The sequence below is a fragment of the Malaya genurostris genome, chromosome 3 (genome assembly GCF_030247185.1).
Source record: "Malaya genurostris strain Urasoe2022 chromosome 3, Malgen_1.1, whole genome shotgun sequence".
NCBI lineage: Eukaryota > Metazoa > Arthropoda > Insecta > Diptera > Culicidae > Malaya > Malaya genurostris.
Window position 1 is genome coordinate 199,192,186 of NC_080572.1, and position 25,346 is coordinate 199,217,531.

A 25,346-nucleotide genomic window follows, 5' to 3' on the forward strand; every position below is an offset into this window, starting at 1 on the left:
AGATGTATCTCTAGCAGCGGCAGAGATGCCATTTATACAGATTTATCTGTATTATACAGATTTTTGCATGCTCATACAGATTCAATACAGAGTACAGATTTTATACAGATTTCCTCAATTTAATACAGATTAATACAGATCTCACAAAAAGCAAGAAAGAAAAAAAAGTATTTGAAATCCATTTATTTTATAATTTGAAATCAATTTGAACTTATATTCAAGGAAGTGATGGCATCATGAAACTTTACTGTGAAACTGAGAGTTGTATGACCCGACTTGACGTTGCATATTGAGTGTTAAAATTCCATGTCAAATTATGAAGTCAACAATTTCAAATTTGATGAATATATGGAATTACAATTCAATTGTTGTGGATAAAAAAAAATTAAAAAAAACTATGAAAATCTGCCATCCTACAACCACAATCTATTGGAATAACATATTTTAGCATCATTTTGTTGTAATAATTTCATTTTGTTGTAATAATTTCATTTTATTAGTGAATACAGATTAATACAGATTTTTTTAACAAAGTAATACAGATTTTCTATGAAAATATCTGGCAACTCTGAGCAGCGAAGAGGCAGCCATACACCAAAATAACTGCCAAACCAATGCGAGTCTGCATTTTTATTTATAGTTACCGATTATTTAGTACTTCATTACCACCGTGTATTGCACTTTATTTTCATCTGGAACTTGACGACAAGTTTGATTGCTTAAATAGGGATGTCACTTCTACTGGTTTGTATCACAGATGATTATTTTAAAATTCTTGTGGATATAAGGTTTGTTTGCCGACATTTCGTTAGGATTACAAAAAATAACCGGTAGTTATTTCATATGTTTTCGAAGTTAATAAAATATGTAATTTCATTAAAGTAAATTGTATGTGCAAGCCTTAAAACTGGCTTGACATCCCCGGATTCGATGTTTATTGATATTGTTGCATCAGAGCTTTGACCGGTCGTTTATTATTATTTCCTGTTCTTCAAAAATCCTTGGTTTGATATATGCATTGATCTTCATCTCTAGCGAGAATGTCAATTGCTAGTAGCGTACGATACTTGGCTCATAACTTTCTTAACAGTTGCCAATATTGGCTTTTAACACGCAGCATCCAATCTTCTCGAAGTAAGTTTTTCCTCTGGTAGTGATAACGAAATTCAAACCTCTTACCATTACAGCTCTTAGGCATGGAGAATATGAGTGGCAGGATCCTAAGAATGAATCTGAGGTGTATGTATTTCTTTTTCCTAATACAGATTTTGTATCAATCCAACAATCTGCCGCATTTCCCTTGTTTTTTCACAGAGTGAATATAACATACATCGACAAAGACGGGAATCGAATAACGGTTCGTGGTAAGGTGGGTGATAACGCACTGTATCTTGCTCATCGGTACGGTGTGGAAATGGAGGGTGCCTGTGAAGCGTCACTGGCGTGCACCACCTGCCATGTGTACGTTTTGGGCGATTACAGTGAAAAGCTACCGGCTTCCGAGGAAAAAGAGGACGATCTGTTAGATATGGCACCGTTTTTAAAGGAGAACTCACGGCTCGGTTGTCAGATAGTGCTAACGAAAGAGCTGGACGGTATGGAACTGCAGTTGCCCCAAGCGACGCGGAATTTCTACGTTGACGGGCACAAACCAAAGCCACACTAATCAAGTAATAGTTTGTTTTATTCTATTTAGCGAATGATTGGAGTCGTTTTATTTAAACAGAAAAAAAATTAATATTTAGATGTATGATACGAAATTGTTATCATAATTATAGTACAATAACGGATAAAACGAGACAGGTTGTTTTATTTCGCAAGGCAGTTCGGATATAGAGTAATAATTCACAAGTTTTACATCATTTTCTAAAATTCATATATATGAAATAGTTCAGAATTGTGTGAATCGTTTTTAATGTTAAACTATAATTTTATAAGAGCTGTAATGCCCGTTAAATATGTTTCGTGGAAAGTCAATAGCAATAAACGTACGTGGGGACAGCTTTATTTTCGTGAGCATTGCGTCACTCAAAATGTGAATCGTAGCGGTAGACGCTCAACAGCTCTTGAACAATATAAATCAGAACGTCACTAAGGTAGTTTGAGGCATCTTGACCATAAAGAACTGGGGAAGCAAGGTTGGAAGAGGAAACACTAACGGGATGTGCCTACATCATCGTATGATATCCGCCCGGCGGAGCTACTGCATGCATCGGAGGCCACTGTCAGCGAATGCTTGCACCGCCTCGGTAATAATCACTTCTGGGTCTTGGCATGGCCGGTCGGTCCCGAGGGCGAGTATCGTGAGGAGTGTACTTTTCCTGTTGGTAGTAGTACTGGTCTCTGTGGAAAGATGATTCCAAAACAATTACAAAATTCGTGAGAACATATTTCACAAAACTTCACTTACCCATTGTTGTACCGCCGAGTCTCACGTTCCCATCTCTCCCGTTCGCGGGCTTCGATTTCACATGCACGACAATGATAGTATCCTCCGGTGTTGGTGGGCATCGGTGCTCCCATGTTGCTGCTAGCAACCGGAGCCGGTGGCCCGTAGGAACTTGTCTTCGGATAACTTACTTTGCCGTAGTAAACTCCGGGAGTTGGATCGTGCGGCTTTTCGGTGGCAGAGTAATCCACACGAATTCTACGGTCTCCGATTTCTATGCCGTTAGCCTGTTCATGGGCCACCCTCGCATCCTCGACACTGTCGAAGTACACGAAACCAAAACCACGGGAACGCCCGGTCTATGAATGGAGTAGAGAACATAAATGTAGATTAGAAGGCATGTTGTGAATGAACATAAGAATGTTTCTGAGCTACAGCAAGAATTCGATAATCGTGAAGGGTCATAGTTATATGAATTATTATTTTTAGCCAAAGCATTTTCTCAGCGTTAAAGAGCGAATTACGTTACTATTGTTATTATTGTTTGATTTATTTACTTCGTCTTTAACCTTTCAGACCTTTCACCGGGGAGTGAATAATCTTCAAATATCGCTTATTTTTAAATGCCCATATCTTTACGTAATTTCCTAATAAGTTAGCCATCTACACGGTCCTCGCCACCAGGCAGTGTGGGTGCTAGAAGAAGCTATCTGGCTGCCAGAATTGCTAGAAAAGTTCTACCCGGCCGCAGCACTTGAGACAAGACCAGACAACTATGTACCCATTTTTAGAGCCACTGTGACTTTAGACTTTGAAATTATTGTTCCAAAGGCAACGATAATAGTGAAGAAAAAAACGGAACTCAATCCGATTTCTAAGCAACAACTTCCGCTTCCAAAAATATAGGGCGATGAGTGTCAAAACTTTCAAAGCGTCATAGAATATGACGATGCAAAACCGGTACGCATCGGTACTTGCTGGTACAGAAGAAGAAAACACCACCGCCATTGTTCAATTTCGTATAGCGTGTACGAGAGAACGAAAACCTACAACGTTTCCAAAACATGACCGAATTTATCGGCTGTGATTACAATTATATTGATAATAATAACAAAAATAAAAATCCAATCACAAAACATTTAACTTGAATTTCTTATACAGCAGTAACAGGAGCACAGATTTTCGTTTAATTTTTATATTTTATTATAGTTTAATATTTAAATTGAATAGCCTTTTTTCGCTGAACTTAATATGTGTTGGTCAAAACGTCTAATCGTCATAAAACAGATAAGTACGAAATTTTCATAACTTTTTGAATTTTTAGGCCTGGTTATTTGATGGTCGCAAATTTTTTTACGGCTGTGACGGTCTCCGAGTTCGTGCTCTTCAGTAACATAAATTTAAGTGTGTACATTCAAGGTTTAGAAGTCCCCAAACCGTGACGAAAAACATAAGTATAAGTGTAATGTTCTCAAGAGCCTGCGGACACCGAAGATGTTGAAATTTGCCAAGAAGTTTGTAATTTGGCAAGCGACTTTTACTTGTGGAAAGCGGAGTACATATTTCGTTATCGCAAGCACCGTTAATGGTGTGTCTCCAGAAGCGGCTTCATCCCTTTTCTGGAGGATCATGACGGTTCGACCATATTCTGAATAATTTTGACATCATACCACTATACGACAGACATGCTAGAATGGTATGAAGCAAATGTGGTGGAATTCGTGTTGAAAGAATCTCCCAAACACTCAGGATCTGCGCCCAATACAATAATACTAGGTCTTTATGCACCTTCTAAAATAACTTAAAGTAATTAAGAATGTAGAAGAAATGAAGCATGGGTTGATATGCAACAAAAACTGTCGATGTTGAGGTCGTGCAGACAGGCTCGTACCAAGCATTTCGTTTCGGGTGGGGCCCACAGATACAAATAAATCTTACTGATGATTCTTGATGTATCTAGTTCTAGGGCCGGGCACACGACTTCAATTAGGCTAAAGCCAGAGAAACAATCAGTTTCAGGTGCGCCTTTAGCATCTTTTGTTTCTTGAAGGCGTGAGTGCAGTTCTAAAAGTACAAGTAAATAACAAAAATTGCCATATTTGCATAGAAAGTAATTAATAATAAAAGTAAATTTGACCAATTTTGAATGGAACTGTGAGTGTCTGAAGCAAAAAGTTCTATATGTTAAGGGGCAAAACACTTTGCAAGCGTATGAGTAATGTCAACAATGTGTGCGTAAAACAAATTGCTGTGCTTCTTTTCCTGATTTCAATCAGTAAATCTTCCATATGGTTGAGAAATAAACAAATCAGTTCATTCAGCTTAGAATTGCAATTCAAGGAAAACGAAAATCTTAATCTAAAACTTTTCCGTTTTCCTGAAAACTGCTCGAGAATAATTAATTCAGTTTCAGCTTACTTCTACTAACACATTTGATTAGCAACGCACACATTCTTATATGGATTTTCTCTTGCAGAGATTATAGTGAAATAAAGATTTAACAACCTTTACCTTCTTTTAGCTATCCCGCAAAATAGGAACCTTTTATTTAACACGCAAAAGGCAATGGATATGCAAGGTAAAACTATTTATTTTTCCGGAAAACTGCTTTTAACAAAAAAAAATTTAGTTTTGTTGCTTTTGTGTAGCGCAATCTAATATTAATGCATTGAAGCAGTGTTGCTAACTTTTTTCTCTTATCATATAAAGCATGCTTCAGATAGAGTTGGAACGAAGACAATTGCCTGTATTTCAGTTATTTATTATTGGATTCAAGATCTTTTTTTATACAAATGTAGCGTTTTCTTCATACTTTTAAGAAAAAATACGGATTAATATATTCGTCACGGTTTCGAAGGAATTCTCGAATTTTTCCTGTAACACGGCTCATTAGGCGGCGCACACCTTCTTCGTCCATCGTTTTAGCTATCTTATTCCACCAGGTCGTCATTTGATTGATGTCTTTGACAACCTTTCCCTTTGCCTTGAGTCTCCTTTTCATAATTGCCCAGTATTTCTCCATAAGGCGGAACTGGGGGCAGTTGGGTGGGTTAAGGTTTTTCGGAACAAACTGGATCCCTTTCTCTGCATACCATTCTTGAACGACTTTGCTGTAACGACAGCTTGCCAAATCTAACCAAAACATTACGGGATGGTCGAGGGATCGAATGAACGGCAAAATTAGTTTTTGGAGACACTCTTTTTGGTATAGTTCCGATGTCATTGTCTTATTTGTAACGAAAACTTTCGTTTTTTTGTCACAGCTGCAAATGCCCCGCCAAATTATAAATTTTCTTGCAAATTTGTCGGCAACAACAAATTTAAATTTGGCTGGAACATCCCCCCGAGCCGTTGCCAAGTAAAATTTTTGACCTGGGATTTGCCCGAAGTCAGCCTTGACATAGGTTTCATCGTCCATCAGAAGACACCCGTCGAACTTGGTCAGCTCCTGGTCAAAAATCATACGTGAAGCTGACAAAATTCCCGACACGTGGGCACCAAGAACTTCCAAATCCGCCCACCAGGAGCGCCACAATATGAGTAAAAGTACGTTCCAATTCTAAATGAAGCAAGCTTTAGTTCCGTTGTCCGGATTCGACATCCGATTCCGGAATTACAGAGTGATGAATGCTAAACTTTCAATTCCACGAATTTATTTCAATAAGTGACAATGTATAAAGAAGCAAACATTTTGAAACTATTCAGGAAGCGCTTCTAGTTTAAAAATTTTGATGATTATTTGTCGAATACATTCAATTCGAATATATCGTACAGAGCATCAGGCGCGTATACAGGGGGGGGGTTTTAGGGGTTCAAACCCCCCCCGAAACAAAAAATTATAACCCATGGGAAACATTGTGATATAAATTGTACATGTGTTGATTTATCACCATGTTCTAAACCCCCCCCCGAAAATTTTCTCTGGCTACGCGCCTGCAGAGCATTAATATCGCCTAATTATTTTATGTGTTAAAACGACCGTAAATGTAATGTAGTATTGAATCTGACTCTAGCGGTTTCTTAAATAAGAACGTTTTTTTATTATTTTGCTTGAATGAAAAATAGATATAGAGCGAGAAGGCCAGTGTTTGTTGTATGCTGAATAGAAAGGAGGTTTGGATATGTGATACCGGTCGTGAGGCGGCTAGGATTAAGACCATTGTTCGATGTACGCTTACCACACCCAGTTTTGTGGTAAAGCTGTGTCTACCGCAGCTCAGAGTGGCGGGAATGTCAAACGCGTATGCACGGATTGCAGAACGCAGGTTCGAGTCCTGTCTCTGAGAGAATCTTTTTCCAAAACGTCATCTTTTCTGTAAGTTTCTTATTTATTTGGCTTCTCCATTATATGTTTCCACTCAGTCATTGCAAAAACCAAAAAAAACGCACCATCCCTTTTCAGTCATCCAGATTCATGTTCAATTAGTTTTGACATTGTCTTTTGTAACCGCATTGGACGGCCTGTCGCTGTGGGCTTAATTAGTAATGGAATTTCGATCACCACGAAACTCTTGAAACCAATATTTCATAGTATGTTTTGAAGGAGTACTAGCCCCATAATGTTTAGTCGACTTTTACCTCCTAAAAATGTTATCAAATGAACGAAAATCTTTTTTTTATAAACTTTTATATTATGTATGAAAATTGAATGTATAAATAGTATGCATCAAACCAATCGTAGAAAGTGCTTGATTTCGGGAAGGGCCAGAGCCCTTTGGGCCTTCCTCTTGGTACGTGCCTGAGTGCAGAACATACGAAAATGAACACTGTTCGCAATAAAGCTAATTCCAGATGATTATTTTGACCCAAATTGCTAAAATAATGCAACACTTTCATTTGTGTATAACTGTTTATTGTATGGAAAAAAATTAATGAAATTCTGAGAAACACCAGTCAAGAGTGTAATATTTACATGTACAAAATTACGTTACAATCTGTCAATTGGACATCGAGATGACCTCGACTTTGCTTCGCTTTGCTTCATAGGTGGATCGTGAAACATTAGGTAAAATCGTTCAAGGTGACGGTGAAGAAATGCTGTTCTGTGAGCGCTGGAAATATGAGGGAACACTCTAAGCATAATCCGAACTCTTCGATTCGGGACGAGGCCAGAGAAATATCAATGCGTCAGTATGGTTTATCCAACAGGCAGTAAAGCGGGTCGGATTTCGATAACGAAGGTTTCGAACCGAATCAATAAACAGAAGAATAGCGATTGGTTATTTAAGTGGATTGGAAAAAACAAGAACCTTGGCCTGGAGTTTCATGTCGAGAAGTTTCGATGTTCCGGAGAAGTTTCGGAAGAAGAAGGTCTAATAATTTGCCAAGAAGTACTTGATGTGGCACGCGATCTGTGAGTGCGGTAAATTCCATAAACCGTACATAACCGCCTGCTTCATCAACGACCAAATGCCTCCAGAATTGCCTGCTGTCCTTCCTCCGGTCCCACGAAGGTGGACACTCTGTTTTGGTCGAAACTGGCATCGTGCCGTTATACGAAACCGGTGATGGGATGGTAAGAAACCAAAGTTGTGCCTTTCTCTATAGAATGGCAATAGAATTGTTGTAGAAACCCTACTTTCATTCGGAGCTCTGGAGACCCATAGTGTTATATACCATTCGACTTAGCTCGACGAGATCGGTAAATGCATGTGTGTCCACCTTTCAAAGATTTTTTTACCGCTCGATTTTCTCGGAGATGGCGGAACCGATTTTAATAAGCTTAGTCTCGTTCGATTGTAGATCAAGTTCGAAGATCAAATGGCTGTCACTTCTGGTTCCGGAGATATAATGGTATAAGTGACGTATCGACAAAACGCGTTGTATGCTTTACCGCTCAATTTTTTTTAGAAATGGCTTAACCGATTGAAAGCTATTATTGAATTTTAGATGAATTTCTAAAATCAAATGGTTGTCACTTCCGGTTCTGAAAATATAATAGTATGAGTGACGTAACAGACTAACCGCACATTTTTTGCATCGGCTGAATTTTCTCTAGATGGCTCAATGAATTTCGATCAATTTCGGCTTATTTGAAAGCTAACTATGTCAATTAAATTTGGAAGGATTATGGCGAACATTTCCGGTTCGAGAGACTTAATCTTATATGTGACGTAACCGACAAATCTCGGTGTTTCTGCCAAAATTTCTATAATTGAATGCTGTGGTGATCAAGAGAAGCGAAGCATACTTGGTTCTTCTAGTCAATTAGGCCATCTCTTCGGGAGTTTTCACATGCAGGGTAGTCTAATTGGTAAAACAATGTCCCCGGATAGGAGTTATCTACTGTTTCGAGCGGCCCCCTGTCACGACGCCATCTTGATGAGATCAAAATCGGAACTTAAAAATCAGCTGATTGCAACGTAAACAAACAAACAGTAATGCATTTGTTTAACGCGTTTACCTTGTTTAGTGCACGGATATTAGTGAATTTTGCGTCGACTCTCTCACAATAACTTGTCGGTTTACCTAAAACACAGCAGACAGTGTTTTGGGACATTAACTGGAGATAATTTTCACAATTTGAGAGTCGCGATGAGTATCAAAACATCGCAGTGTTTGGGGCCCGAAACGCGAGGGGCTCAACGTAATCGGTATACTTCCAAATGGCTGGTGCTCACATACCGGTGTCAGATGGCTGGTTTCGAGTCTCTCCGGTAACATTTTAGCGGTTTTCATTACACAATGGCACAGTGGGATTCCGATTACGGTGACTATATTTTCTGATCAAATGAAAAATAAAATTAACGACTTAGAACAGCAACTCATTTCTGAAAAGAGATGATGATTTATAGACCATTTACAAGAAAGTTTTAGCATTAGCAAAAAAAATTATGACGATTCATGCTAGAAAACTTGCAAAACGGATTCATTCAAAAAAGTCTTTGTCAGTATGCTTTTACCATAACTCTATTTGGATCAAGGCGTTATGATTTTCGAATATATGTTGAATATTATGGCAATAAATTACCAAAAACTCGCTTCACAAAACGATCAATGGATTGAAATATTCGGTCATTGAGTTAAAAAGTCGCAAATTACATAAAAACTCAGGTTCAATGGAAAATTAAATCCTAAAATTCGAGAGCTGAAATCCTTTGCTGTCTAGAACATAATTAGCTCATAAGCACAAAATCATGCTTGCTGCCGGGTGAGGGGCGCATCCGAGCTGGTAACCCTAACTTCATATGAAACAACATCCTAAATTGAACCTTAAAGCATGTTCGAAAATACTAGTCCACACTAATCCGATTTCAGCCTCGTGGGGTCCATGGTCATAAATAACAATGTGTTCTTATCAATCCCACGCGTGATAAATATGTTTTGTTTTTTTTTCTTCTAGTGATGATAACACTATAAAAGCCTAAAACCTTAAGCCAAGCCGTCATTCAATGAACCAAGTACATATTTAGAAGACCGCGTAAAATGATTGTTTTCAAAATTCTTTTTGTGGGATTTTTAACAGTTGGTAAGTTGTACTGTGAACTGGAGATAATTTTTAATCTAATGTCGAACAATTTGCATTGCTTCCAGCTGTGGGCCACCCCCTGATGCAACCCACTTGGCATTTGATTCCGAACACCGAAGGAAACATGCGTTTGGTCAATATCAAAACGAACGAACTGTCGCGAACCGCCGGACTAGATCATGAGCCTGGTCAAATTTCAATCCCGCTCATCCGACCCGTTTCTCCGTTCACGGTTGGATGAGCAGCGCCAATGATGGCATGAATTCGGCAATTCGTAACCGGTTGCTAGCCATCGGCGAATTCAACGTAATTTACGTCGACTGGAGCGTTGGTGCGGCGAGTTCGAACTACGACGAAGCAAGATTACAGGTAGGACCGGCAGGCTACGGGCTTGGCCTACTGATAGATGAGCTGATCGAACACACGGGAGTTAATCCAAATACTATGAACATCATCGGTTTCAGTTTCGGAGCCCACGTAGCGGGCAACGCTGGCAAACATCTGAAAGGGCAGTTGAATTCCATCATCGCACTGGACCCCGCCGGTCCATTGTTCTCTCCGGGACAGGAAGATGCCGTGTCACCGCAGGACGGGTTGTATGTGGAAACAATTATGACTAATGCCGGGCAGGTCGGTATCGATTCACCGCTGGGCCAAGCTAACTTTTATCCGAACGGAGGAAGAACGCAACCCGGTTGTGGTCCGGATACCGGTGGTGGCTGTGCCCATGGACGGGCTCCGACTTTCTTCATCGAATCCATTGCTACATCGATTCCGTTTCGAGCTACACGGTGCGCCAGCTACGACGAAATTCTGGAGGGTTTGTGCACTCCAAGTGGAGACGATGCCAACATGGGCGGAGAACCATCCAACCAAGGCCGGGATGTCAGTGGGGTCTATTATTTAAAGACTAATGCCGAGTCTCCGTTCGCGCAGGGTTGACCGTCGTACAAATTGATAGGGTAATACTCAGACTAAAAATGATGGATTGCAATGAAACAGGTGCGAAAATTTTTGTTACTAATAAATAAAAGAAATGTGCAATTAACAGAGATTGCAGTTCTCACTTCAGCTTATTATTATTTTATTAGTTAGCTTTGCAAAAAATGACTCTCGATTTGAATCAGTTACTAGGACGCTATCACTCAGCAAACAAAACGTGAATCTATGTTTATTACATCTTTACTGGAGTCATTAGAACTTCATCCACAAATACTTCTTCCAATTGAACAATCCAATCAACGTGTTTATCACGAGACAGCGTGATTGTGATGCCCATATCAGTTTTGCAATGACTGAGTAGAAACATGTAATGAAAAAGAATCTCACAGAAAAGATGATTTTTTGGAAAAAGATACACTCAGAGACAGGACTCGAACCTGCGTTCTTATGCAGTGCGTGCATACGCGTTTACCATTACTGCCAAAAATTTTCAATTTATTTCAGTTTGAACGATTGCTGATGGTAGAGGATCTTATAAATATGGGTAAGCAAAAACGAGAGAATATTGTCATAGACATAACCGGATTGACGTGAGTATGAAGAATTTCGTCTAATTGAGGGATCAAGAATAGACCAAGTTAACTGGTGTTGGTAATTTGTGTATTACGTACATTTTATTTGGTACGTATGTCATAGATCTATTTCATATATGCAGTGCAACCAGTTTATCAAAGTGGCTTGCACGATTGAGTTTCAAACAATCTTTTTTAGCAATAATTTATTCTCAAACGAACGTTAAGCCAGACTTTTTGGATGAAATATCAGTTTTAATAATTTTTTTAACAACGTTTGATGGAAAATTGCTTACATTTTATGAATATAGATTTGAATTCCCTAATAAAAAAGTTAGCAACACTGCTTCAATGGATTTCTATTAGATTGCGCTACACAAAATAAACAAAACTAAATGTTCTTTTGTTAAAAAGCAGTTTTCCGGAAAAATAAATAATTTTACGACAACATTTCATATCCATTGTCTTTCGCGTGTTAAATTAAAGGTTCCTATTTTTCGGGTTTACTTATAGAAGGTACGTAAATCTTTATATCGCAATGATTGCTGCAAGAGGAAGTCCATATAGGAATGTGTTTGTTGCTAATCAAATGTGTTAGTGGATGTAAGCTGAAACTGAAATATTTTTTCTCGAGCAGTTGTGAGGAAAGCGGAAGAATTTTAGACTAAGATTTTCACTTTTCTTGAATTGCAATTTTAAGCAGAATGATCCGATTGATTTATTTTTCAACAATATGAAAGATTTATTGATTAAAATCAGGAAAGAGTCTTGCTCCTTAATGGAGATGAATACCTGAAAAATATCTGACACCACTTGCATATCCTGAAGTCACCAAACCTAAAGTCATTCTAACTTATGCACACCTAACCGAACTCTAGAAACCAGAGCTTAAAATGGTCACGCATTCTCAATGAAAGAATTCAATCCGAAAAACTTCACTATCTCATTCGTAAATGACCGCATCCAAGGGGCAAATCACTCTAAACTTTGTCTGAACTCAAAAAAGTTTTACCGGGAGTAAAAAAGTTTAGCAGGGATTTCGCTGGATTAGAATGGGATTAGAGAAGTTTAGCCGAGATCTGGAAAAGCATTATTTTGACATAAGAGCTGTAAACGTGGGAGCAGAGATGCCAGATATTTTCATAGAAAATCTGTATTGCTTTGTATAAAAAATCTGTATTTATCTGTATTTACTAATGAATCGGAAATAAAATGATGTTTAAAGATGTTATTCCATTAGATTATTGTTATAGATGCACTGGCAGATGCAAGGAGAATTCCTTTATATCGTAAGTCCTTGCCGCACTGACAAGAACATTCAACGACGAAATTTAATTGTTTTTGTTATCAACCACAATTGAATTGTAAATCCATATACTTTTTTCGTTTGAAAATGATGACTTGGAATTCAAACGCCCAATACGCAACGTCAAGTCAGGTCATACAACTTTTCAGTGATGACTTCCATGAACATCAGTTCAAATTGGTTTCATATTATGATATAAATGTATTTCAGCGTTCATCATTAAACAGCTGTACGAAAAAAATTTCATTTTAATATGGGCAATCAAACACACTCAGACGGAAAAGTTTCATTATTTCTTTCTTACTTTTTGTGGTATCTGTATAAATCTGTATTTAATTTGAGAAATCTGTATAAAATCTGTACTCTGTATTAAATCTGTATGCGCATGTAAAAATCTGTATAATACAGATAAATCTGTATAAATGGCATCTCTGCATGGGAGCTCGAATGATAGATACACTTCAAACAAGATTAGCCAAAACTAGGTTGGAATAGTTTTAAATTACCCAAACTTATCTAGACTAGTTGGGATTAAATGAGATTAGAGAAAATTATTTCGGAATGACATGAGTTTATTAGTATGAGATTGTCTAGAGTTTAGAGTGATTTCCCCCTTGACCGCATCCAAAACAAACGAAGAGAGACGAAGCATTTTCGTCATCCTCAGTTAAAGAGAGCATAATTGCCAACGTCGCTCGTTCGTCTATAACGAGACGAAACCAAACTAACGTCTGCAGGGAGAATCAGTTGAATTTCAATTCTTATTCTTTCGTCGTTATATTGAAAATCTGTGTCGTTTGACTATTTAACGATTCATTAATTCGCCATAACTAAGTTCAGTTTTTGCAATGACTGAGTGGAAACATATTTTGGAGAAGCCAAATGAATGAAAATCTTCAAAGAAATAATGATTTTTTTTAAAAGATACGCTCAGAGACAGGATTCGAACCTGCATTCCGTGCATACGCGCTACATTTCGCGACCCTGAACCTTGTGATAGACACAGCTTTAAAACACGGTTAGGCATGATAGAACGTACATCAAACATGGTCTACATTCTGACCGTCTTCCGACCGATATCATCTTTATGTTAAGTTTTCCATTCATTTGGCTTCTCCAAAATATGTTTCAACTCAGTCATTGCAAAACCCCCCTATAAAGGGTGCCTAAAATATGATAAATCGCAGTAATTACACCCAGAATCTCTTTGAAAACTAAAACTACTATAGATTTGAGCACCAATAGGTCAAAATCATTGTGCATCGTTTTCTGTCATTATCGATTCTCAAAACTTCGGTAGAATATCGACACTGCATAGTATATGCTTTCTACAGAAAACCGAAAATGACTGAAAGGGTAAATGAAAGAAAAAGAACCCAAAGCTATTGTTCCGCTTATGTCGTGGACTGGACATGGATTTCGTTCTCATAATTTGCAAGCGGAGCTGAAAGTGACATTTATTTGATGTCATTTTCGTCTATTTTGTGTCAATGAAAATTACTTTTATAATCTCTACAAGAAACAATTAGCTTGAAGACGCATCAATGTTCGACTCACCATTCGAATGTCTGTGTGTACATGTGTGTGCACCTTGTAAAGATTTTTCTCTCTGCTCCATTTTTTCGAGATGACAACCATTTTCTACAAGTTTTGTCCCGTTTGAAAACTAATCTCAAGATGTGAATTAATGTCGAATGTCAAATGGCTATCCTCTTTTTTTAAAAGAGATATAATGGTATAGCTGACGTAACTGATAAATAGTAGCTTTCAAACAATTTCTACTATTGTTGAAATCTGTTTAACCATCTCTGAGAATATTGAGCCGAACTCACCACTAGTTGGATTAAAAAGAAGTTTTTTGCCTTTCTCTTACAAAAAGGCTACTTAATCACTGTGAAAACCGACATTTTAAAATATCACTCTATTTTGTAGACATTTGCTGATTTATTTATTTATTTATTTGAAGCTATAGATTTCCACTGATGGATTAAAATATCGATATCAGACTACGATATATCGATCTTATCGATAACCGATTTTAGTCGATATTTTCCATCTCTATTTCCCATGTTATCAGATCCGAATGAATTCCGAATCGGCGAGAAATTTTCATTCCAAAATCCTTGTGGAAATCATAATGAATTCCGAATAAATTTCAACAACCGATTCCAAATAAATTTCGTCTACAACGATCGAGTTCGAATTTTCTATACAAAATCATCACTCGATCGAATTACAGAATGCAAAATTTTGACATTCAATCGAAGTAATCCGATTCGATCGAAATACAGAATAGGGGTGAACACCTTAGTCAGCATCATCTATTCCTCTAGCTGGAGTGTTGTTAAATGGCGTAAGTCACCTAACTTTTACACTAACACATTCATAAAATCAGTGAATATTCAATGGCATTTAAAATGTCACTGATAATCGGATTGATCGAGCCAGGTACTGGAAAATGACACGAAACAGCAGACAGTCAAACCGCACAGTCGCCGTGACTATAGCAGATGAAAAATGTCATAGGTCTCATGACATTTTCTCTCGTGAATGTCGTCGTTTCCTCTCATCGATAACTGTTCTACTCTTTTCAATCTGAGAATGGCTAGCCATAATAAACAGTAGCTCCTTCTAAATTCAACAACTTTCGAGAGATAGTCGCCAACAAGGCTCAACTTTGAAATTCGTTTTATGTCCATTCTCATGAGGTGTAAGGGGACATGCACAAGAAAGTCGTGATTCCCAAAGCAGACGGTTTTACCTTTTTTTTATAAATTTAAAAAATAGGTATAGAATTCGCTCAAACTTTAGATAAATTTTCCGAGGCCGAATACCAATCGATTCAGCTCGACGAACTGAGCAAATGTCCGCGCGTATGTGTGTGTGTGTGTGTGTGTGTGTGTATATGTGTTGTCAACTAAGAGGTCGAGATCTCAAAGGGTGGTTGGACCAATTTTGATCAAACTAGTCGCAAATGAAAGGTCTCTCCGTCACCCAGAACGCTATTGAATGGTTTTGAGATCGGATGTTTACTTTTTGAGTTATACGAAGTTTTATGTCAAAATTTTCAGTTTTTTGACAGTATCTGTCACAATTAACCTTAAAAGCAGAATATATTTTCGTACTTAGATTCCGCACGGTAATAGCTATCCAACAAGCCATAGATTGTTAAAATCCGTCCATTTTTAATGGAGATATCGAAATTTTTGTGTAAGCGACTTTTTCCCCTATTCCAGCAGTAGAAGTTTTGAGCGCTGTCTGGCAAAGAAACGCTTAGGAGCAATATAAAACACGATTTTTCATACTGTTACATACATTTCTTTCTAAGTACCCAAAAGACTGTGTACAGCATGATATTTTGCCTCGGACCGATTTTAGCACGGTTCCTTTTTGGCAACATAATCGTTCGAATATGCCATATGTAAATCAGATGATGACAGCATTTTCGAATTGAAGGCAATGAAAGCAGTATAATTAATACTGATTTAAACTACTTACAGCAATAAATGCTAGAAGAACATAACAGCCATATACCATTCGAATCGGTTCGTCGAGATCAGCAAATGCGTGTGTGACAAATAATTTTACTCAATTTTTCTAAATACTCAGATTCATATGAAAAGTCGTATGCTCCCAAACAAGGTTACTGAATTATGTTTGGTTCCGACCTCTGGCTCCGGAGCTACAGGATGATATATGAAACAAAATCAAAATTGTGTAACTCATTCTTCTCGTAGATGGCTGAACCGATCTAAGATTCAAATGAAATCTAAGAATCATCTAAGATGCAAATGAAAAGTTTCAAGATTCTTTAAAACATCTTGCTCTTCAGTCAAATCCAACTTCCGGTTTCGGGGATACAGGGTGATTAGTATAAAAATGGTTAGCAGATTTGGATAGTCGATAACCAAATAAACTTGTTTCATTTTTGGTTGTATTCAGTTTTCGTTTCGGAAGGCACCCAAAAATTTAATTCGCACTCATTTCTCAAAGATGTCATTTATTTTTAAACATTTTGAAACAAATGTAAACTATACAACTACTCAGGTGAAGTTGTCTGACTTCGGCTACACCGAATTTCGAATTCCGGTTCCAGTATCGAATCGTTTCTCAAAGCTCAATCGTTTTCTCAAAAAAAGCCAAATCGAAATTCAAAAACAAAATTTCAAATTAAAATAAATCCAGTTTTTTTCAAATTCTGACTTCCGATTCTGGAATTGTAAGATGATGAATTTTTGAAATTCAAAGCGATATAAAAGATGACAATCCCGAAAATCTTTAAAGTTGGACCCAAAAATATTGCAATTTAATCGTCATATGGCCAAACGAATCGGTTTGGGTTATGTTGGTCCTGAATACCGGCTCTGGAAGTACCTTAAATTACTCTAAACTCTAAAGTGGAAATTACTTCGACATATCATGGAATGTTTAATCGATTGTTACACTTTTAGATTCAAATTCGATCCGATTTGCAGTTTCGATATTACACCGAAGAATATTCATGTAAAAAACACATGCGGATTGATAAAAAAAGGTATCATCTCACTGCTAGGTGGATTAAGCACGTTTTTTTGCTGTATCCATACGTGTTTTGTTTCTAAATGCTAAGGTAAATACTGTGAATTCCTGAATTTGGATGGTGGGTTCGTTTTGGCAATTCGGGTGATTTTGTTTTATTTCCACTTGGTTGATTTACTTTAATGCACTTTCTCGATCAAACAATTAAACCCCGTTTAGCCTGAACGAGAATTGTAGAAGTGATAGGAGCGCAAAATTTATTGTCTCTACTGTAAGATTTCTTGCCTTTGCGTCATATTAGAAAGGCAAAAGCTGCGCTCCTGATACTTCGTGTATGAAATTTAAGTAAATTGTTGTAATATTTTTGAAACATCTGCATGAACAAGCTTCATGATTGATTTTTTTCAAAACTGAAATTGAACCGGTAATAAAAACACCGCCGTTCGCATTCAATTTATCGCCACAGATCGGTCACAGCGAATATGACAGTCCCGTTGTGAAAATGTGATTACATTTTGAGCTGGTGACATTCTCGAAACCCGTGACCGGAAATGAACAAAGCAGCTACTTACTCAGTATGTACGTACACTACCACAAAACGAACGCTTTGGCTTTGACTGCTGTGAGAGAGTGCGACAAAATTATTGCCCTCAATGTTGCTGTCTTGTGTCGTGGCTCTCATGATTGCGCCAAGCTCTCGTGTCATTGCGTGTTGGCTACTGTCAGACCCTGTCAGCTTGGAACGAAATCAATCTTCAGTTCAGCAACGCCATCGCACGGCATCACATTCAACATATCATGTCAATTGTATGGGTGCGCAGTGCTGCTATTTTCGCGCGCACGTGTTTGACATTTCTCTCCCCTACTTCTATGTACGAGATTCGATGCGGGCACGGCTGAGGGCGCCATACTCGCAAAAAAGGATGTTGCCAATCATTTGTTCGGGAAATGTGAGAGCTGGATATCTTGTTAATGTGGTGTCTTTGCTACTGTTTAATGTAACAGCTGCGCATATCGTTGGCAGTGACTGTCTTATGCTTGGCGACAGTTTCGCACTCTTGGATCTAGCACCCAACTCAGACGAAAGTTCTAGCACTTAGTCGATCGAATCGAGAACTGAAAAACTGAAGTGGAACTCACACGGCGATCACGGTTATGTCTCTGACCCACCTAACTTTTATCCATTTCACTTTTATTTTACAGCAATCAAAAGTCATAATAATCAGGGGGAAACGTTTTTTTTCTACTAAATCGAATTGAAGTAGCTAGAGAAATTTTTTGTAGGGAAGAGCTCATGACAACAATATGAATAGTTATATTGATTTGTTTTATAGAAGATATTCAATAACCTAGCAAGAAACCGTTAATAATTAGTGCTCGTGAAAAGAATGAAACCTAGATATGCAAACAAAATAAAATTTAATACAATATCTAAAAAATAAAAGCATCTGCCACCGGAGAAGAGAAATAGGCTTACTTCTATCGTATCTTATGAGAAATTATTTGTTATTAAAAGTCTTCAGTATTTCTTGATTAGCTCAAACTGACATAGGAAAACATAAACTGCGTTGATATTCAAATTAAAACAAAATCGTTCCGAATTGATTGGCAGATAATTTACATGAATTTAATCACGAGCCATCGAATCGCGAACGTTCAATGAGACACAAAATCAATCATAGGCACTTCTGGATTTCCGAATATGCAATCCATATACTTTTCTCGTGCAGTAATTGCTCCAGAAATATTACTTCTCGTGCTGCCGTTCTGCGGCTGTGGCCGCTCAAGACAGGGCAAATTTCAAGTGATTAAAATGTTTCGCACTACCCGTCGTGTTGCGAGAATTACTTCAGAAAGAATGATGAAAAAAATTCAATCTTTAGCTTTTATTTTATATTTGCGCAGATTGCTGGTTGCACTGATGACGTGTTCTGATTGACTCTTGAAAACATGGATCAATTCAAACTGATTTTTCAATAGTGTACTATTGGAAAACATTTCCACATTTAAGTTAGCAGTTTTCGAATGGATTGGTGGTTGAAATCCAAATTAAATCCATTAACAAATGAAGAAGTTATATGCGTTCAACATTCTGACAGAAAAAGGTTATGCGTTTTTTTTATATTTTTGATTGACCCTTGGCCATGCCAAAAAAATCGCTCAAGTGGTCAATGGGTGATGTCAACCACATGCCGTTTCAATCCTTTATACATGCTGATCAGGGTTAGTAGTGAACGAAGTGATGAGGAAAGTCGTTTCAGTACTATGGACGGTAGTTCTGCTACAAAAGGTGGTAGACACACACACCATACATCTTACATACTCCATCCACTATTAGTACAATAGCCCTATAAAGAGCGAAAATATCATTGCCATTATTTCCGTAAATTTCGGCACTTCGTGTTCCAGGCCAACCAACAGGGCGATACTTTAATTGCTAAGAAGGAAGAACGAAACTTTTTCCTTTTTATAATTTGAGGCGGTTTCCGAAATTTTTACTGTAAATAATAAATGAGACGATAAAGTTACCCAACCAATTTTTTTAAAAATGCTTAAGGGGGCGTAACTTCATAATTTACACAAAGTAAACAAATCGGGAATAGAAGGAAAATTTATTTCGTTAATTTATTCAGTGGAAATAGTAGCTGTAATGGGAAAATTTTCATACGTTTTAAAGATTAACCAACAATTTATCGACTCGTCAAAGTTGATGATCGGAAAATATATGATAATTTTCTCCATTTTGCTGTCAACGTGAATTTTGGCCTCCTGTGAAAAACAGTTGATTTAAATTAAATGAACTCCGCACGTTCTATTGATACGTGGCACCACCTAGGAATGAATATTCCTTCTTCCCAGTCGAATTTTCAAGGGAGACCTGTTTGAGGTCCTACCGTCGACGATGTTTATGATTGATAGATAATGCTATGTTCATGTTCCAGCAGCCATATTCATTATATCGAATGAAATAATAGATTACTGTCCTTCTAACAGCGCTTACCTTTTGAATTCCTTTTAATCCGATCACTCCATCTATTCGTTCCTATCTTTTCGACATCCAGTGTTTTTTTTTTCTCACTTTCATATTCTTCTAGATCTGTAACTTCTTCATTACATAGCCTGACTTCTTTACGACTTTACTATCACTCTTCAAGTTATCTTCTTGTTTTCTTCATTCGTTTCATTTTGTTATCTTCGAATCTTCATCATACGCTAAGATTCTGGATTCACTCTGGAAGATGGGGAAATTTTCCAATTTCTTCAACACTCACATCTTCGAGACTGTCGTCACTATCTCTTCTTATTCATTGATTGATTGGCATTCAAAACATGAAATCTTCTTTTTTCGCCACTCAAAATTCAAAGGTTGAATCTTGCTGGCTAGTAGTAAGATTGCCGCACAAGTTCTTCTGTAAATCTTCTTCATTTCATTCGATTATCTGGTTGCTTTTTTATAAAATTCTTCGCTTATTTCAAGAAATCTCAGTTTCAGGGATCCTTCGACGGAGCTTTTCTACATAATATATTTGTATTGGAAGCTGTAATCAACTCACCTTGACCCTTTCGAACGAAACTCGAATGTTACGTGGAATCGATAAACAATAAAACTCATTTGTATCAGCAATTATGCTTAATCAAAAAAACAAAACCCATATTAAAATTCATCACACCTCAAGAAACCATCTCCAAATTTGCAATAACTTTAAACACACTCGTTGATGAAGTAATTCAGATTATCTTTAACTACTTCAGAGTAACAAACGTAGACATTTGAACATCCACCAGCCCGGATTACATATGACGAACGACCATACACAACATTCAACATAAACAAACAAATTACATCATAATTCGACTTCAGCTATAAGATGTGCTGTTCGGAAGAGCCTTTGAAGAAATGTTATAATCTTGCACACATTTCATCCACAAATCTTCCGGAACGATACACGTTCTGCTGTATCCAAAACACGTCGGTTCGTTTTCTAACGTTCTCGAAAACGCACCAGAACTTGGACGTGGGACTTTGGAATCGTGGCCGTTGGTGGACCATTTGAAAGACATTTATGTCCTAGCCTACCTTGGCATCGAGCACCACAGTTGCCTTCTTTAGCGGACCAAACTTGGAGAAAATGTCGTACAGCTCGGCTTCGGTAGTGTAGATGCTGATATTGAAGACCGCAAGCACTACGCTACTAGGCGTGGACGATGGTTCGGTTCTCTGGCTACCCGCGTATGGTGGATAGCGGGGAGCACGGCGTTCGTACCGTCCAGAGTTGCTTCCGTTGTAATCCTGGGTTCTGTACGAAGAATTGTACCTGCGATTGATACACGAAATTGCTGATTTGTCTTTTTTTTCATCAAGAAATTTTCTACCTGTCGCTTTCCTCTTTGTACTCCCGACGATATTTTCGGTCACGGCTGCGAGAACGGGATCTTTGCTGCTAAAACATACTTGGATTATCAACGATATGAAGAAAACATAACTTTGTACCTCATAGTAATTATGGCCTCTGGAGTAGCTCATTGTGTACACAGTATTACTGGATAGGTTATTAATCGTGTATAATTTTCAATTTCAAACGATAATTACGCCTTCTCAGTTTTGCTTCTGATGACAGCAACGCACCTTAACTCACACATGCACAGAATTAACAGGATGCAAATTTTCAAGCTATTCTCTGCAGACCAATAACATTCAGCACTTTTTATGAATATCCTATTGAACTAATATGATATAATTATGTAGATTCACAATTTTTGCAAACATATTTTAAATTGGTGCAATTCTAGTCGAAAAATTATAAATTGTAATTGAAAAGCTGATTCTTCATCAGCTCCTAAATGAAACGCGGTAATTACTTTACGCAGTGAAAATCGTAACGTTCAGCCTTTGACAATTTCATATGAAATTTCATACTCTTGTGAAATATTTCAAAACATGTAACATCACTGAATGAAACCCTCTCAGCAAGCGTTTCTATTTTGTTGGTCGATCGATCTCTTGCAAAAATACTGTCAAAATTAGGTGTTACCTTCATATAGAAAAATTTTTTTTTGTTATTCTACGTGAAGAAGAATTGTACAGGTGTGTAGTGTTAGTTTAAAAAAAGTGGATAAAACTTCAGAAATTCTCCAGTAAAACTAATCTAACGGGGCTCTAACTCCTCATACTAAAAATGGTTTAACAATGGACCTCAGTCTGTCGGGTTTGTTGGACGAAAAAAAAGCCGTTTAACCAAATACAAATAATAATACCCCTAAGTCCCATATAAACGAATCGCCAATGTTTGGTTTACAGCATGAACAAGTAAGCCTAGCAAATATCGCCCTTTCGTCAAAGATAAACTCAAGATTACAATGTCCCATACGATTCATTGAAAAATGTTGGGTCAGTAATCGTGAACCAGTTGGTTCAGTAATAATGTAATTTTATTGACCCTCCGTTAATAAGCGTCGACTAGTTCCGACAAAACGCCATGGAAACAATACATGTTAGGAAGGAATCAAACATATATTTACATTCAGCACATAATGATTTCTTGCCACAACTGACTTTAATGCTCCATGGGATGAGGCAATAACAAACTAAATAAACTTTACAGAATGGTTCTAAGTAGTTTTTACTTTCTTATTGCAAGAATCACTGAATATAAGGCAAAATTATTCAATATCGTAATTTGATATTTTTCCAAACATAAACAAACATTGTCATAGCTACGGCGCATCTAGCGATCAGACGCTTGTTGTTTTGCTTCAAAATACTGAAACTGACAGTGAACCGAGCTCATCGAGGGGTCCTATTCAAATGATACATAAGAAATCGCAGACTATTCCATCTTGAGTTTATCTTTGCTTTCGTTGCGATAGTGTGAAAATGTGAAAGGAGATCGTTTCTGGCAACGCTTTATGCTAGTTGCTACGGTGCAAAACAAACTTGTTTGTTTATCGTTGTTGTATTAAACTGCAACAATCAGTCTATCGCCGGCTAATAAACCGAGAAGCTTTAGAAATGGTGAGAAGTTGCTTAGTAGAGGGATGTGACACACGAACAGGGTCGTCCGTAATTTCGCTCGGTAGTTTTCCTAAGGATCAAAATATGTAATATGTTTACATATTTTCATTATAATAAACAGTAGCTATAGTGAACTTGTTCTTACCCTTCAGTGTTGCTACTTTTATAGAAAATTCGTTAAAGTACATTGTCACTCTGACAAAGTATCATGACAATGTACCGCACGATGCAAAATGTGTCCTTGAAAATTTGTCGGAGTACTCCGTATTATAATTTGTATTTGGTTTAACGGTCTGTTTCAAAATCGGCTAACGAAGGTCCCGTGTTGTCCTCCAGTTGAACGATTGATTGGACCAATGATCCAACGTATTGGATTACCGTTGAACTTTTTTTTCTAAGAGGGAAGCATCTCTCACACTAAGGGCATGTTTAGGAGTGTTCTAGTTCTAGATGCATAATTTATGTCAGTTTTAAAATTTAAATCTAGAAATTATAACAAAATAAACTGGCAGCCCCAGCAGCTTTTTATTAGAGCAAATTCAGCAGCTAGATGTTCTATATGGAAGATCTATAATAGAGCAGAAACTGGAACAAACGTATCCCCAGCAAGCCGTTATAGTTTTACATATTTATTCGACCAGTTCTTCTGTCAAATTTAAAACTGGTCTACGATGCCGTTCTATTTTTTGTATATTTGAAACACGAGTGTAACACTTCTGGGGCTGCCAGTTTTTCTTGTTATAAAATTCAGATTTAAATTTTGTAACTGACATAAATTATGCATCTAGAACTAGAACACTACTGAATATGCCCTTGAATCTTTCAATTTGATAAGTCGGTGTGTTGTTTTTTCTCTTGCAAAAATAGTTCCAAAATAAGGTGTTGCCAAAGATAAACTCAAGATTACAATGTCCCATACGATTCATTGAATAATGTTGGGTCAGTAATCGTGAACCAGTTGGTTCAGTAATAATGTAATTTTATTGACCCTCCAATACAATACAATACAAGTTAGGAAGGAATCAAACATATGTTTACATTCAGCACATAATGATTTCGTATCACAACTGACTTTAATCAGACCTTGTCAGCTTGAAGTGAACTCAATCTTCAGTTCAGCAACGCCATCGCACGGCATCACATTCAACATTCCATATCAATTGTATGGGTGCGCAGTGCTGCTATTTTGGCGCGCACGAATTTGACATTTATCTCCCCTACTTCTATGTACGAGATTCGATACGGGCTCACATGAGGGCGCCATGTTCGCAAAAAAAGATGTTGTCAATGATTTGTTCGGGAAATGTGAGAGATATCTTGTTAATATGATGTCTTTGCTTTAATGCTTCATGGGATGAGGCAATAACAAACTAAATAAATTCTAGGCAATTGTTCTAAGTAGTTTTTACTTTCTTATTACAAGAATCACGCAAAATTGTTCAATATAGTTACTTTAACTTGATATTTTTACAAACATAAACAATCATTGTGATAGTTACGACGCATCTAGCGATCAGACGCTTGTTGTTTTGCTTCAAAATACTGAAACTGATAGTGAACCGAGCTCATCGAGAGGTCCTATTCAAATGATACATAAGAAATCGCAGACTACTCCATCTTAAGTTTATATTTGGTGTTGCCTTCATATAGAAAGAAAATTTGTTGTTATTCTAAAAAAAATGGCACTCGGTTCAACAGTCTGTTTCAAAATTCGCAAACGAACACTGAAATGAAAATCTTATTTATATTCATTAGATTTGTCATATGAATCATATGCCGAATATAATTCATAGAAATTATATAGAAACTTATAATCTTTATTTAATGTGTACGTCAAATCTAAATGGACGTTATCATAATGAAAGTTATAAAAATATCCCATATAATTTATATGGAAATCCGATGAAAGTCGTGAATCGTACTGCTTGAAGCTGAAGGAATAGTTGTGTCCTCGATATTCGTCAACTGCTCCAGACCATTTTTTTTTCAGGAAGTTCCGCATCTCAATGTAATTTTAAATCGCTGAAAAAAACAGCTCATCCAACTTCGTTCAAGGATATGCGTTAACGGACCATGAAATATATATCCGGTACGTTTCATTACTCTATCTGTCTAGTAAGATTCATTTTTTTTATTTT

At 37.3% G+C, this 25,346-nt stretch overlaps 3 protein-coding genes across 5 annotated transcripts; 2 read left to right on the plus strand and 1 right to left on the minus strand.

The window, feature by feature from the left end:
• The first annotated feature begins 605 nt into the window (after nt 1-605).
• Nucleotides 606-1,800, plus strand: LOC131434907 (adrenodoxin-like protein 1, mitochondrial). Of its 2 annotated transcripts, none has more exons than XM_058602168.1 (3): nt 606-744; nt 1,188-1,239; nt 1,315-1,800. In XM_058602168.1, exons 1-3 carry the CDS (start codon nt 615-617, stop codon nt 1,664-1,666), a joined length of 534 nt encoding a protein of 177 aa, XP_058458151.1. In that variant the 5' UTR covers nt 606-614; the 3' UTR covers nt 1,667-1,800. The 2 variants fall into 2 exon arrangements, with proteins under 2 accessions (XP_058458151.1, XP_058458152.1); XM_058602169.1 differs by lacking the exon at nt 606-744 and adding an exon at nt 772-1,134.
• A 59-nt stretch (nt 1,801-1,859) lies between these two features.
• LOC131434904 (transformer-2 protein homolog alpha-like) lies at nt 1,860-22,071 on the minus strand. 2 transcript variants are annotated; one of them, XM_058602166.1, is made up of 5 exons: nt 21,688-22,071; nt 21,570-21,634; nt 21,274-21,511; nt 2,411-2,748; nt 1,860-2,343 (listed from the first exon to the last, which is right to left on the minus strand). In XM_058602166.1, exons 1-5 carry the CDS (start codon nt 21,718-21,720, stop codon nt 2,226-2,228), a joined length of 792 nt encoding a protein of 263 aa, XP_058458149.1. In that variant the 5' UTR covers nt 21,721-22,071; the 3' UTR covers nt 1,860-2,225. The 2 variants fall into 2 exon arrangements, with proteins under 2 accessions (XP_058458149.1, XP_058458148.1); XM_058602165.1 differs by having other exon boundaries at nt 21,570-21,637; nt 21,688-22,070.
• Nucleotides 9,979-10,894, plus strand: LOC131434906 (lipase member H-like). The gene has a single exon (XM_058602167.1). It carries the CDS (start codon nt 10,095-10,097, stop codon nt 10,797-10,799), a length of 705 nt encoding a protein of 234 aa, XP_058458150.1. The 5' UTR covers nt 9,979-10,094; the 3' UTR covers nt 10,800-10,894.
• Nucleotides 22,072-25,346: the final 3,275 nt, after the last annotated feature.

Excerpts from the sequence above, each read along its gene's own strand:
- LOC131434906 (XM_058602167.1), top strand. The coding sequence starts at position 10,095 with ATGAGCAGCGCCAATGATGGCATGAATTCGGCAATTCGTAACCGGTTG.
- LOC131434907 (XM_058602168.1), top strand. The coding sequence starts at position 615 with ATGCGAGTCTGCATTTTTATTTATAGTTACCGATTATTTAGTACTTCA. Across the intron at positions 745-1,187 it reads TAGGGATGTCACTTCTACTG|CTCTTAGGCATGGAGAATAT; the intron begins GTTTGTATCACA and ends TTACCATTACAG. Across the intron at positions 1,240-1,314 it reads CCTAAGAATGAATCTGAGGT|AGTGAATATAACATACATCG; the intron begins GTATGTATTTCT and ends GTTTTTTCACAG.
- LOC131434904 (XM_058602165.1), bottom strand. The coding sequence starts at position 21,720 with ATGAGCTACTCCAGAGGCCATAATTACTATGAG. Across the intron at positions 21,512-21,569 it reads TACAAAGAGGAAAGCGACAG|GTACAATTCTTCGTACAGAA; the intron begins GTAGAAAATTTC and ends TATCAATCGCAG. Across the intron at positions 2,749-21,273 it reads CTGTGGTGCTCGATGCCAAG|ACCGGGCGTTCCCGTGGTTT; the intron begins GTAGGCTAGGAC and ends CTCCATTCATAG.